The sequence below is a fragment of the Leiobunum rupestre genome, chromosome 3 (assembly GCF_980474605.1).
Source record: "Leiobunum rupestre chromosome 3, qqLeiRupe1.1.hap1, whole genome shotgun sequence".
Classification (NCBI taxonomy): domain Eukaryota; kingdom Metazoa; phylum Arthropoda; class Arachnida; order Opiliones; family Sclerosomatidae; genus Leiobunum; species Leiobunum rupestre.
In genome coordinates, this window is record NC_143386.1 from 28,519,284 (window position 1) to 28,533,102 (window position 13,819).

The 13,819-nt window shown below is 38.6% G+C and overlaps 1 protein-coding gene across 1 annotated transcript; it reads left to right on the top strand.

Annotated features, from left to right (window-relative positions):
• The first annotated feature begins 637 nt into the window (after nt 1–637).
• LOC149951371 (putative glutamate receptor) lies at nt 638–12,825 on the top strand. Its single transcript, XM_090170005.1, has 8 exons — nt 638–771; nt 1,376–1,464; nt 2,739–2,829; nt 5,901–6,062; nt 6,119–6,266; nt 6,339–6,553; nt 8,277–8,563; nt 12,445–12,825. Exons 1-8 carry the CDS (start codon nt 715–717, stop codon nt 12,812–12,814), a joined length of 1,419 nt encoding a protein of 472 aa, XP_090026131.1. The 5' UTR covers nt 638–714; the 3' UTR covers nt 12,815–12,825.
• Nucleotides 12,826–13,819: the final 994 nt, after the last annotated feature.

Here is a 13,819-nt window from a genome sequence, read left to right on the forward strand (position 1 = left end):
ACCCGCGCTAGATCTCGGAAAAAGCGGTGAGGACCAAAAAGGGGTAAAGTGCATCCGTGTGCTGAGCGCTGAAACGCGTACATGTTTACCGAATTTGTGTACACGAGTCGGGTTAGTTTTATTCACGATCTAATAATATTTGTCGAATTTCTGTACGTGTTTTTGTTAACGAAACCCGCTGAATATTTAATCAGAGCTTCCGACGAAAGCCGCGGACGTCCGCCATTGTTTTATAATATCAAAATTTGGCGACTCTATCACACCACGGACATTTCGACTCCCGCGTCGAACCTCAAATCCAACAATATTTTGTTAAATTTAATTACGTTTTTTTTAATTACGAAACGGTGTGAAAATTTTATCAGAATTTAAACGGAAAGCCACTCGATAAAAATTTAAAATTTAATCGTAAATGAATATCTAACATCGGTAGCGCTTTAATTCACGGGCAAATACGTTTGATCGGTTTAATTTTAAGAGGGCGGTGCACGAAATATCAGCCTGGGCGATAATGTTTAGTGACACGCCATCCGTACTGTAAAAATCTTTATTTACTCGAAAATGAAGCTTATTTTCAACATCAGTAAACGCGGTTTTTATATTTCTTTTCGTTAAAACCTAGTTTGATATATCGTTTGCACTCACGTTCGGTTCGTTTGGTAGTGGTCTTCGGTGCCTTCGGACTAACGAAGAACTTCAAAATCCTTCGTAACAATGGTAGACAATGCCTCTAGCCACTTGGATCTGGTGGTTCGATTCGCGGGTATTCCGGTAAGATACATATCTTTAACTGTTTGGCAGATTTGGGTGCATTTGTTCGAATTACATTCGTCCGAACGGTGGTACAAATGTCCGAATGATCATTTGTCCACCGGACAAATGATCGTACAAACAGTATCGTATGTCCGAAAACGTATTTCATTTGCCCGAAACATTTATCACAACTTTTGTTTTTGATTTAGTCGTTCAATTTATGTTAACTTTATTGCCGAATTTCATTTGTTAGAATAATTGTTTGTCCGTTTTTTCGAACATTAGGAATTGGTTGGTTTTTTAAATATTGTTAATATAAGAAAATAGTAACATTAACGTGAACCTAACCTAACCTAACCGGACCAAAAAAAAACAAAAAGAAATACTAATTTAGCGACAGAATTCGGACAAGTGATGCTACCGATTCGGACGAATGAAACAAACAAGTTGTTCAATTCGAATAATTGAAACATTTGTTATTTCGGCGGTTCGGACGAATGAAATTCGAACATTTGTTCCACCGTTCGGACGATTGAAATTCGAACAAACGTACCTACCCCGTTTGGCAATGCCTTGGTTTTCGAAACAAACGACTCTTAATAAGAAATCGTTTCTCGCGAAGGTACCATTTTATTTTTATTCTGAAGACGACAACTTTGGAGGTCACTTAACTACAATCCTGGATATGTTTATGCGAAAATACAAATTCAAGTAAGAGTTTTCGTTCTGAATTTAAGAAAAAACCTGTGAATGTTTAGCAAAGTTTTCTACCGCCAGATGGGGTAAGGACTCCCTCTGCTGTATCGTGTAGAGTAATGTTCAAATGAAGAAAATATAGGAAACTTTAAAAAAAAACTGTTTTTACTTGCTTAGAAGTCTTCAAACTGTGTAATACGTAATATAAAAACAGGATCTATAATGCGCTACAATAATCAGCTACGCTAACACCCAAGGCACCACCTTACGCCCAAGTCATCTAGCGACTTTTAAAGCCATTAGTTCAGGTGGCCGGGTTACAATGCGTTGGAGGGTGGTGGAAAGCCATGCATGCCACGCGAGCCAACAGCTCCCTACACTCACTATTACCGTTAACCTTGACAAGATTTTATGGAAGGGGAAACCGAAGAACTCGAGGGAAAAACCCTTTAACCAGTGGGGAGATAACTTGCAAACTCAACGCGGAAGGAGTTGTTCCGAGTTTTTACCCAGTGTCACAGGCTGGGATCGAACCCGGCTCCTCTTGCTGCTAAAGTGTGACTTAAAACGCCAATTTTAAATATATATATATATTTTTAAATAATTAAGGGTCTAATAGATTTCAAGTTTTTTCATAAAATAAACCGCAACCGTTTATCTTACGCCATTCTCGTAAAAAGATAAATTTAAAAATTGACGATGTGATGGTTTTGAGCTGTTTCGATAATCAAAGAATTGCTCTGAGCAAATTCGGCAATACATATGATAGTTCTACCTCCAAAAACGAACAATTCTAACAGAAACCGAACGGCCGGAAATGAGGGGTCGGACATTCACGAAAAATTTCTGGGATTCCGGATTTCTTAACTTTTGTTCGGGATTTTTCGTGGGATTTCGCGATATCTCGGTTTCTGATGGATATCAAGATTTTATGTCGGATTTTAAGATTTCAGGATTTCTCATCGTATTTCGCGAATTTGTAATTTTTTTATTTTCCATCGGACTTAGAGATTTTGCAATTTCTTGATTTCTCGTCGGATTTTACGATTTTTTGCAGGATTTCGAGATTTCGCGCCGGATTTCGAGATTTTGAAAAATCTTCGGATTTTTAAGAAATCCACGCTGGTTTTCAGATTTCTTGGAAAGTTTACGGGATGGCTTTGAATGTCCGACCCCTCGCCCGGAAAACATATTCAAAAATGACGCCCATCATAAGATTCGCCGGGTTTTCCCTCAAACGGAAAGTATTAATTTTTAATTCAAGATTGAAGTTTCTTATCCGTTCAAAGGTACAAAATCTCTATGAAGAACTACTTGGACTACGGGAAAGTAGACGAACATGGTAATGGTACCGGACTAGTTGGAGATTTGATGAAAAACGTAAGCCCTTCCATTTGCACTAGGTTGTCTCTATCAAGCCGATATTGAAGCAAAAGAATATCACTAGCGCCAGAAGTATATCTTACGAGATAAGAATACATCTGCCTGTTGAAAATGGTTTCGACTCTAGTTTAATCGAATAAGTTCACACGAGCCTTACATAACACCAGGAATGTATTCATTTCAACCATGAATATCGAACTGAATTAGGTAGTCTGACCTCAGTCGCTAGGATGGGAGGGGCTTAGCTATCATGACGTCGGTCACGCGCCGACGCTCAAAAATTGTATCGAAGGGCAACGATTTGAAACTTGACTAGGTTTCAGTGCCAAGGCTTAGCGTTAAATTTGTTGCATTGATATAGGAAACGTATATAAAGGTCTAGATAAAATATTTCAAAGGGAGTGAATACGGAGGTGACAGCTAGCAGAAACGCGTAATTTCTGCAGGCTATCTTTATAAGGCGCTATCTATCGGTAAGAAAGCTCGTGCTATCGTCGCGAGAGCCATTGTCTCCCGCTTAAAAATTATACTAAAAGTCACCAACAGATGGTGTCTAAAGACTAAGGCCTGCGGAAAGGTCAAGCGCTTAGTACTAAAATGCTAAGAGAGCTCGCGCTCTTGGTCACGTGCCTTCCTCGGTGTCTGCTAGGTGTCAATTCCGTATTTTATGTTAGGCTTAGATGCCCCGAAATTTATCTAGACCTTTATATACATTTCTTATATCTATGATTTGTTGTCTAAAATGTTAATACACATCTTTTTGATTGAACGAAAATAGGTAAGAATATGAATAACAAATTCCTTTATTCATGATTATCAATTGATTTTGTAGTAGTAGAGTTATTTTTCTAAGAATCACTAGTGATTTTATTCGCCGGTTAAATCGCGCAATCCCGGAAACGTTTTGCGGATCGAGTCAATGACAAATGTCTGTCTCCTGATTGGCTCAAGTGATTACCTAAAACGCAGAAAGGCACCTCCCATCTTAGCCCCAGATGGTAGAAAGGGTAATGGTATAGTTCGATATTCATGGTTGAAATGAATACATTCATAATAACACCTATTAAGCGTGCTTGTATTTTTTAATACACGCGACATTGAAGTATTAAAGCATAGACTGCAATCCAATGGGCCTTTACCATTGTTGTAGTATTGTCCAATCCCTTCATGTACCCTGCTTTATCCAAAATATAGCTACAAAATCAGACGATGACTCAATTAGGTATTTAACCATGGATAGTAGATTTTAGAGGATCGGTAAAAAGCCTGGTTTTTAGCCCCCGTAAGCCAATCACACTCAGGGAGTCGTCCAAGGGTATTTGAAAAAACAAAAAAAAAACAAGTATCGCTAAGAGTGGACGATACTGTCCGAAAAAAGAAAAAAGATAAACACGAAGAACATTTTTACGCCAAAAGGTATTTTTTCACGTTTTTATAGATTAAACTGGGAATATGAAAATTAAACATGATATACTAAATATCAGTTGATAGTTTTTATTGAATTAAAAAACCAAAATTAAAAATTACTTAAATATAAAGCGCAAAAAATTACGTAACAATATCAACCGGGCATTAGATTGCCATTTTGTAATTTTAAGATCACGTGGTACAAACGACCTTGCAAGACTCCCTCGGAGTCTCTCGAGCTGATTGATACGCGAGGATAAATAAAATGCACTGTGGAAGGGTATCGAAAACCTGTCCTCTTAATTTACTGTCCATGGTTAGTGCGTTTTAGTTTTCGTGTGACCCTTGCTATAGTGTGGGGCAAACAAGGTCATATATTGATTTATTAATATTATTCAATCGGGAAAATATGCTTTATCAATATGTAAATATCCCTACACGGTGTAATTTTTACATTTTACATCTTTAAGTAATAGCATAAGTGTATAATATTTTTACATAAGTGTGACACTTCTTATTCTTCACGTGCAAAAGTTTTACTGAGAGCTATTCACGAGACGGACTGCATTACGGGCTTCGACGCTGTTTTGCGTCGGCTTGCGAAGGCGTCACACGTAGCCATTGCCAGCGCCTCGCTAGGGGGAGATTTTCTTCTGGTGATGACGTCACTCCGTTACTAGCTCTCAGTAAAATAGTCCCTAAAGTGACAAAGGTATGGAACAATATTATATCTGTGTCGAGCCTGCGAAAGTACATTTCATTTTAATGGCCTACAGGGAGACTTGTCTCGTGAGAGATTTATTGTACTGAATTGAGAAATCGTCCCCTAACAACACTAAGACTTCTTTTAACGTATATAGTGCCAATCACCTCTAGATTCTGTTAAAGCTGGTGGCAGGTAATGCACCATAAATAAAGAACTTTATACTCCTTTTAAGATATTAACTAACAATGTAAGTCAATTATAAAATTTATAAACATATTTCAAGTGTGTTAATTGACTTTAGCATCAACTATCTCAGACGAGATATGGAAATTTAAAATTTGGGCTCTTTTACGACACAGTTCCTCAACGTGCCGTATTAAACCAGGGCAGGGTCCCTTGGCTTCGAGCTTCTTTGGGCCCATCAACCACTCAATATCCCCCTCCCCAGGGCTGGCGCTAGGATTTTCTTGCCCCAGGTAATTTTTACTCCAAAATTTTTTTTTTGGAAATAGTCAGATAGTTTTAGCTAGGCACCCGTTCCGGCGGCCCCTTTCAGAGGCCCGGGCCCGGGGTACTTTTGCCCCGCTTATCCCCCCCCTAACGCCAGCCCTGCCCCTCCCCCTTGTGAAGCCCCAGGAACGTTCTAGAATTTGGAGGGGGCAAAGATAAACGAAAAGGGGTCTGGAGAATGGTTTTTAATTTTTAATGGAGTGTAGCTTCTCAGAATACATGTGTACTGTTTACTACTATGTATGTAAATTGGCGGGAAAATACAGTCTAGTCAGCCTTCTGGTTCCCAAGTAGATATAGATCCTTTAAAAATTTTATTAAAATCGGGTTAATCGGCTAATTTTCACTACATGACAAATATTTCGGTGATAAGGAAGTTTCGCTTCAATGACGAATCCAGACCGTCCACGGTTTTGGGTTGTTTTTAAAAGTTAATTCTCGACAGGAAGCTGACATTTCGATTCTTCCAATGACCCCGAATTACCAGAACTTCGCTCATCTCGATTTCACAACACCGGTGCAAGTGAGAGATTGGAAAATTGTGGCCGCAGCTCCCAAGGAATACCATTCGCACGTTTTTGAAGTCTTCATGACCTTCCCACTAGAAGTAGGGGTTGAAATTATTAGGTTGTTCTTACGGTTTTAAAAATTGTTTTATTTCAGGTATGGTTTTGCGTCGTTTTGTTTGGCTTGTGGTTTTTGTTGAGTTGGATCGGAATCCACCACTGGCTTCGAAAGAACGGTTTTAGACGCGAAACTGTCATTGCCAGCCTATTGCCTTTCTTCCAAATGGGGGTCTTACTTAGGCAAAGTAATCGTCAATAATGAAGGTTGTTCTCGGGGACGTTGCTCATCGAATGTGCTTTGATTTTTTCCTGGGTAGGTATCCGCATTCCAAGCTTTCTAGCTGATCGTTTAGTCTGGGTTACTTGGATCGTGGGCTCTTTGATATTGTCCATGACCTTCACCAACAACATTCTGTCCACTTTGGCCGTGCCGGATACCATCAAGATTCTCGAAACCTTCAAGGACGTTTTGGATTACCGAAGTGTCAAGTTCTACGTCATCAAAAATACACCACCAGCCTATTACATTGAGGTCAGATGTTTCGTTGATTTCCATTTGAGAGGTTCATCGTGTTACCGTAATTATATTTAACATAAGTGTATCATGAAACTATCTACCACGCGTAATATTTAACTGAGAGCCGTTCTAGAATTATCATAAATTTTTGGTGGGCATCAGACTAACTCGTCAGTTATAATAGGTGTTATTTTACCGTCGTCAATAGGGACCCTTGCCAAGGCTTAGAGATCATTTGTTATTAAGTTGAGTACTATGACGAACATTCTAGATCACTCCACACATAGCTATCAGTAAATATTTTGACTAATAGACGCCCTTATGGAAGAGTAATTATTGACTTACGGTAGCACTATGTTTTCATTGATTTAATTTCCGGAGTAAAATTAAATCTCCGTAATCGCTGTACAAGCCTGTAACTTTGACTGTACCAAATCTATTGCTGAATTGATTACAGATTTATCCCTACTGAAGGCTGAACCAATTTCCATACGCCTGTAATCGGTGTACACATTTTTAGGAAGTGCTTCGAAAAATAAAAAGGGTTTGTACAAAATTTCCGGAATTAAATTCCAGGTTTTCCCTGACAAAATTGACAATTTTTGTAGAATAAATGAATGGTTTGAGGTAAAAATCTTGAAAAATATTTTCTTTTAAAAATTTATTTACCTGGATCATTTTAAAATTTTATTTTTATTTTATTTTAAAATTCCCTTACTTCTTGGGACCATTTTAAAATTCCTTGACTTTTCCCTGACGTTTTGGAAACATTTTCAAATTCCCCGACTTTCCCTGACCTTTTGGAAACCTTTTAAAATTCCCTGACTTTTCCCTGACCTTTTGGAAACATTTTAAAATTCCCTGACTTTTCCCTGAACTTTTGGAAACATTTTCAAATTCCCTGACCTTTTGAAAACCTTTTAAAATTCCCCAACTTCCCCTAACCTTTTGAAAACCTTTTAAAATTCCCCGACTTTCCCTAACCTTTTGAAAACCTTTTAAAATTCCCCAACTTCCCCTAACCTTTTGAAAACCTTTTAAAATTCCCCAACTTCCCCTAACCTTTTGAAAACCTTTTAAAATTCCCCGACTTTCCCTAACCTTTTGAAAACCTTTTAAAATTCCCCAACTTCCCCTAACCTTTTGAAAACCTTTTAAAATTCCCCGACTTTCCCTAACCTTTTGAAACCTTTTAAAATTCCCCGACTTTCCCTAACCTTTTGAAAACCTATTAAAATTCCCCGACTTTCCCTAACCTTTTGAAAACCTTTTAAAATTCCCCAACTTCCCCTAACCTTTTGAAAACCTTTTAAAATTCCCCGACTTTCCCTAACCTTTTGAAAACCTTTTAAAATTCCCCGACTTCCCCTAACCTTTTGAAAACCTTTTAAAATTCCCCGACTTTCCCTAACCTTTTGAAAACCTTTTTAAATTCCCCGACTTTCCCTAACCTTTTGAAAACCTTTTAAAATTCCCCAACTTCCCCTAACCTTTTGAAAACCTTTTAAAATTCCCCGACTTTCCCTAACCTTTTGAAAACCTTTTAAAATTCCCCGACTTCCCCTAACCTTTTGAAAACCTTTTAAAATTCCCCGACTTTTCCCTGACCTTTTGGAAACATTTTCAAATTCCCTGACTTTTTTCCAGGTCGTGTACGAACCCTGATAAAGCAATAAAAATAGGCTTAAGCAAAGTCCATCTCGCCCTTGTACCATCGTGTGTTAATTGGTTCTTACAGCGATCGCAAGACCCGATAGTCCAGGAAGTGTGGGACATCATCGTTAGAGAAAACAACTTCGTCATCATCGGGCAGACGGACATGTTTGACATTTTTGAAAGGACGAAACAAGGTCTCGCTTCGTGTCTGCTGTCGGAGGAAATCATCATGGAAGCCTTATTTAAGTACGCGTTTTGCGAAACCGGGAAGAACTTGCAAATGCCCTCCAAGTCGGCCGTGGTGAATACTTACTCGTTCGCCATGCGAAAGGGCTTGGAGACTGCCATCTCTAGTAGTTTTAAAAAACTGTAAGTTTTACCACGAATGTACTTACTTATACTTGGGAATAATGACTACTGACCAAAGTGGATATGAATTCATACTCAAAGTCTCGCTCTCGCCTGATTCCGTACCTTTGGCTATGCTTGTCATGATATTTCTTAACTTCTTAAGCATACAAAATAGCAGAAAACCATTGAGTTGGGAATAAATAGAGGTACAACTAAATCTGGCTGGCGCGGGACCAATTGACTTAGGCCTAAGGTGGTGCCTTGGGTATTAGCCTAGCTGATTATTATTATTATTATTATTATTATTTCTTTCAATAAGGAAACTCTATCCACTTTATCGTTCTACCGTGGCGGCATCTGTCTCTGGTGGTGGCCACTATATGGCAATTGAATTTTTGCGCGAATCTGACGCGAAATTAAAATGTATGATTTCTCGTAACAAACAAACCTTTGAAGTTGTTTAAAAATAATTTTATTCTGTCAACACGATCCTTTTTAACCGAAGCTACGGTGAGTTAGCTAATAATTATTTATTTTTAGCCATATAACTTTACAAAATATAGATGGCGCTACCGCCTAATTATAAAGATGAATTTCGTACAGTCTTCTCAGAACAGGTCCCGCGTAACCATGGCAACCAAAATCATAGTTGTAATTCTAGCAGTATTATTCCCAATTCAATGCAGAAAACGCGTGATGTTTATTATCCAATAAGAACTCGAATCGCTAAACCACGTGACATTTAAAGAAAAGTGGTACAATCAGAAGCAGGGTTAGTAGTCAGCCTGAATAAAAGTCTATAATAATATTCCATAAGTTTTTCACATTGGGGAATATTTTACTGAGAGCTAGTAACGGAGTGACGTCATCACAAGAAGAAAATCCCCCCCCTAGCGAGACACTGTCAAAGGCTACGGTTGACGCGTTAGCAAACGGACGCAAAACGGCGACGAAGCCCGTAATGCAGTTTGTCTCGCGAATAGCTCTCGGTAAAACGTTTGCAGGTGAAGAATAGGAAGTGTCACACTTATGTAATAATATTATACACTTATGGCCTGACTAGTGAGGCTCCGATCTCAATTTATTTTAGTAGTCACGTATTCACTGACTAGTGGGTGTAAATAAAAACATAGTTAAGGACAGCCAACATTTAAAATAGGAGTTTATCACTTGAGTTACATGACTTTGGCCGATCACAATTTTTTTAAATAAAATGGGATTGATGAATGATGAATTTATAATACGCCATATTCGCCATTATTTATGAATATTTAGGAAAATTTTTCAATAGTCTAATTGACTAGTGGGTCCCCAGATTTCTATTAATTTTAGTAGTCAGAGCATTTATTTTAGTAGTCAAATGCCGTGACTATAGTCCCTTATGTCCAACCCTGGTCAGAAGGTCAACCAGGGGGCTATTCTGTAAACATTCAAACGGGAATTCGATCTCGATACCCTGTACCATGTCTAGATCGACTTCGACAATTTGCATTGATTTATGCTTATTCAAAATCTTTACAGAGTACCATTCGTCGAGATCTCGAAATTCGAAATCTATATTTCGATCGAAAACTGGACTTCAAATGCTTACCGGTGTTATTAATTATTATAGCTAAAACTGGGAGGTTATAATTGTTTTTCGTGAGTTAAATTAAGTTTTAGTTAATTTAGATACGAATTTGAAAATTTAAAATGCCGCGAAAGAAAACAGTTAGCAGTTGTATTATAACCACAATCGACACAGTGTAAAAAGAGCAACTGAAAAGTTAGTTCAGCCTTGGCCCAATATGAGTCCTCGGGGCAATGATAAGCGGATAGGTTCGGACATGCTTTCTCCATGGTTCGGATAGTCCATGACCACGTGGAAGATATCTTCCACAGAATACCCGCACAAAGGACATTCCGGATCCGAACCGAAGACATCAGTCATTCGAGTTGCGGTTTGGAGAGCTCCGGTTCTGGCTTGAAAAAAGGGATGGCTCGCCCTATCATTATTATAGAAGGACTCAATGTTTGGCGCACCCTTTTGTTTATACCACAATAGCAAAAGTGACATAATTACCAAAAGTGTGACAATCGCTGTACTTTCGTATGCTAAAGGTTTAATGAATGCTCGACTCGAGATCGACCACATAAAAGACTATTTATTGTCGCCTTTCTGGATATTGTTTTAGTCTATGGTATTATATCGTAGGTAGATGGCGATAGCATCTCCACAGAACGACGGAAAATCAAAAAATACACTTACTTTGACCAGTGCTACTTAGTTCCTCCGTTCCTCACTAGGAGGCGTTAATTGTTGGTTTTAACTTCCTTCCCTCTCCAAGGCATACTTTCCCTTCTCCCCTCCCAACTGGTATTTCGCTCGTAACATTCATTCGGAAATACATGTAGGTCCGATTGACACACTTTTGGTAATTATGTCACTTTTGACAATAGGCTATAATGGGAAGCGACTTCCTTAGTCCAAAACTCAGTAGACCGTTGCAGTACCGCGCTGTCGACTACGTTATTCCATTCTCTATGGTTTGAGACCTCTGCTCTGGAGACCGCTGATCCATATTTCAGGTCCAGATTTGACGTTCGAGTAGACCATTTAGATCTTAGGCTGGTTTTACGAATATAGATATAAATTTCAGCTTTTAAAATTCATTTTGCGCGTGAAAATACCTCTACATGTTATGGTCAAAAAAGCACGCAAAGAAGGCTGTGTGCCCAAGACATGTACTCGTAGTGTCGCGCGCTAAAACGTCATTTCAAAATCCGTCAATTTTGTGAACCAGACGATAATAGGCGAAAACCTAGGAGCAACAAACACAAGGAGAACGCAGCTAGCCTTTAAACATGCTAACGAAGGTTTGTGTACGAATTTCATTGGACGAGCGTCACGAGCCTTTACGCTGAACGTTTTACGGGCGGGGGGAAGACAATTTCGGAAATTTCCCCTTCCGACGGCAGCAAACGCTAAAGCGTCTAGCCAATGAAAAACGTACACAAGAAACTCTACGACGTTTGACGGGTTGCGTTCTCCTTGAGTGGGGTGTTGTGTTTGTTGCTCCTAGGCGAAAACTATTCGCTAGCTTTGGAGTAATGTTTTAGGAAATAGCGAGCAACTTCAAAATACAGTTTGGCTGTTATAGTATGGAAGAAGTTGGTAGTTTGGGGTAAAAGGTGTACTCTTTTCGTCCCAAAGCGAGCGAATAGTTTTGGCCTAATAGCTCTTTATGTGAAATACGAGAGGTCACGTGATAACGTTAGATTCATCGTGCAGTTAAAGTTAGAGAGCGCGCGCATATTTTTGTTTTGGTTGAGCTCGCGCGAAAACGCACGAGACCCTCTACGCGGAAATATTGGGAAGCGCGCGCTCCAAAAAATAACACTTTTTATACATGAATGCGTATATATTATTTTATAGAAAGAGCTTTTGTTCATGAACCTTGAGTCTTCAAAAATAACGTAACTTAAAGGCCGACTACATAAATCTTCGGTTTACTCTGTCTTTCACTGGAAGTAGGCTTACTGCAATACATGGGTGCCATGCAGTCAGCCTACTTCCAGTGAAAGACAGAGTTAACCGAAGATTTATGTAGTCGGCCTTTAATTGACGGATTTTGAAATGACGTTTTAGCGCGCGACACTGCCTTCTTTGCGTGCTTTTTTGACCATAACATGTAGAGGTATTTTCACGCGCAAAATGAATTTTAAAAGTCGTTAATTGGTCTAGTTGTGGCACGCCGCTAAAAGGGGAAGAGGTTTGATTGGTTTAGGGGGAAGGAGCCTACACTAAAATTGTCTCCACACAGTCATGGTCCCTAAGTTTAAGTTTGTTCTTTGGTGTTATATTGAATGTCTTCGCCATGGAAAAGTAATAATCTATTTTTTTTTGGTAATTGATAAAGGGCTTCGTCCGTTTTCGAAAGCGGGGTTTACGAGCACTCCATTGACCTCGGGTCCTTCTTGGGTCGACAGTGTTTCTCCGAACCACCCAAGGATCAGGCGAAAGTGTGGGATCCGTTGAAATATCACCATTTCATCGCCTTTTTCTATCTACTCGCGTGTGGCTCTATTTTCTCGGTCGTAGCGGTATGTGGTGAAGTGGTACTTTGGTCGAGGGCCATCAACAAAAGCAAGTACCTCAAGACGATGAACCGGAAACCGGTCAGAACCGTTTTAAAAGTGCGACCCGTAAGAATTTATAAAAATAATTCATACAATTTATTGATCCAAAAAATATTCAATTTTGAAATTATTTACGATTCGAAACGTTAAATAAAACCAGATTTTATTGCGATTTTTTGTAAATTATTTTTAATTCTATTTTGATTACTTTGCCTTTATTTACTGTCGAATTATTTATTTGAGAGCAATAACATTTTAAACTTATGCGACTCTACGTAATGTGGTGCTAAACTATTAATTGGGAAATATTATGGAACATTATACAATTTATCGTGTGCTAATAGTGGTTCAGCAAATAAACTAATTATTTTCGTTTAGTCTGTTACCAGATTCGCCTGGCTCGATAATGAAGGTAACTACAAACCATACCCAAATATTTATATTACTATACTTTAAAATCGAAATATTAGTTAACTTATATCAATTGTCTATAGTAAAACTTTTAGAAATTTTTAGCCAACTCTTAAGAAAATCTTTATTTTTCATGTAATTTTAAGTAGTTAGTAGTTTTATGTGTGAAAATTGCCAAATAGATATAGGTTAACTAGTATTTCAATTTTAAAATAATGTAATATAAATATTGAGATTTATTAAAAAAATTACACACAATTTAGTTTTATTCATCAAACGCTGACCTACGATGCTACGATCCAGTCACTACCGACCATAGCCTACGTGATTCAATTACCATGGCATATGCTATAGACCAGGCCGGAGCAGTAGATTTGACGTACATGCGCACCTAGCGGGAATTTGCGGCGAAAAGACCGGATAATATTTTTTATTCCGAGTATGCACTGGCCTTGATTAACTATGTAGTGCTGCAAACTAGGAAAGTGGTGGTCATTTATTATTATTAGACATCCACGAGAGGCTTCATTAGCTGGTCAATAGATGGCGCTAGTCATCACCAATTTCCGAATGGCGTTGCTGCCTCGCTGCTACAACGATTTCAACAAGAGCCCATAGATAATTTGCGGCGCTTTCGACAGGGGGCTACCATTTTTATTATTTTCCCCGTTACGACCCCCCCAAAGTCACCTTCACTATGGGTAACCATCCCAATATCAACTTTAGTAGGATCTTTCAGTTGGA

Bases quoted from the DNA above. Each gene is read 5' to 3' on its own strand.
- LOC149951371 (XM_090170005.1), top strand. From the start codon at position 715: ATGGTAGACAATGCCTCTAGCCACTTGGATCTGGTGGTTCGATTCGCG. The intron at 772-1,375 runs GTAAGATACATA...TTTCTCGCGAAG, and splicing joins TTCGATTCGCGGGTATTCCG to GTACCATTTTATTTTTATTC. The intron at 6,063-6,118 runs GTAGGGGTTGAA...GTTTTATTTCAG, and splicing joins TCATGACCTTCCCACTAGAA to GTATGGTTTTGCGTCGTTTT.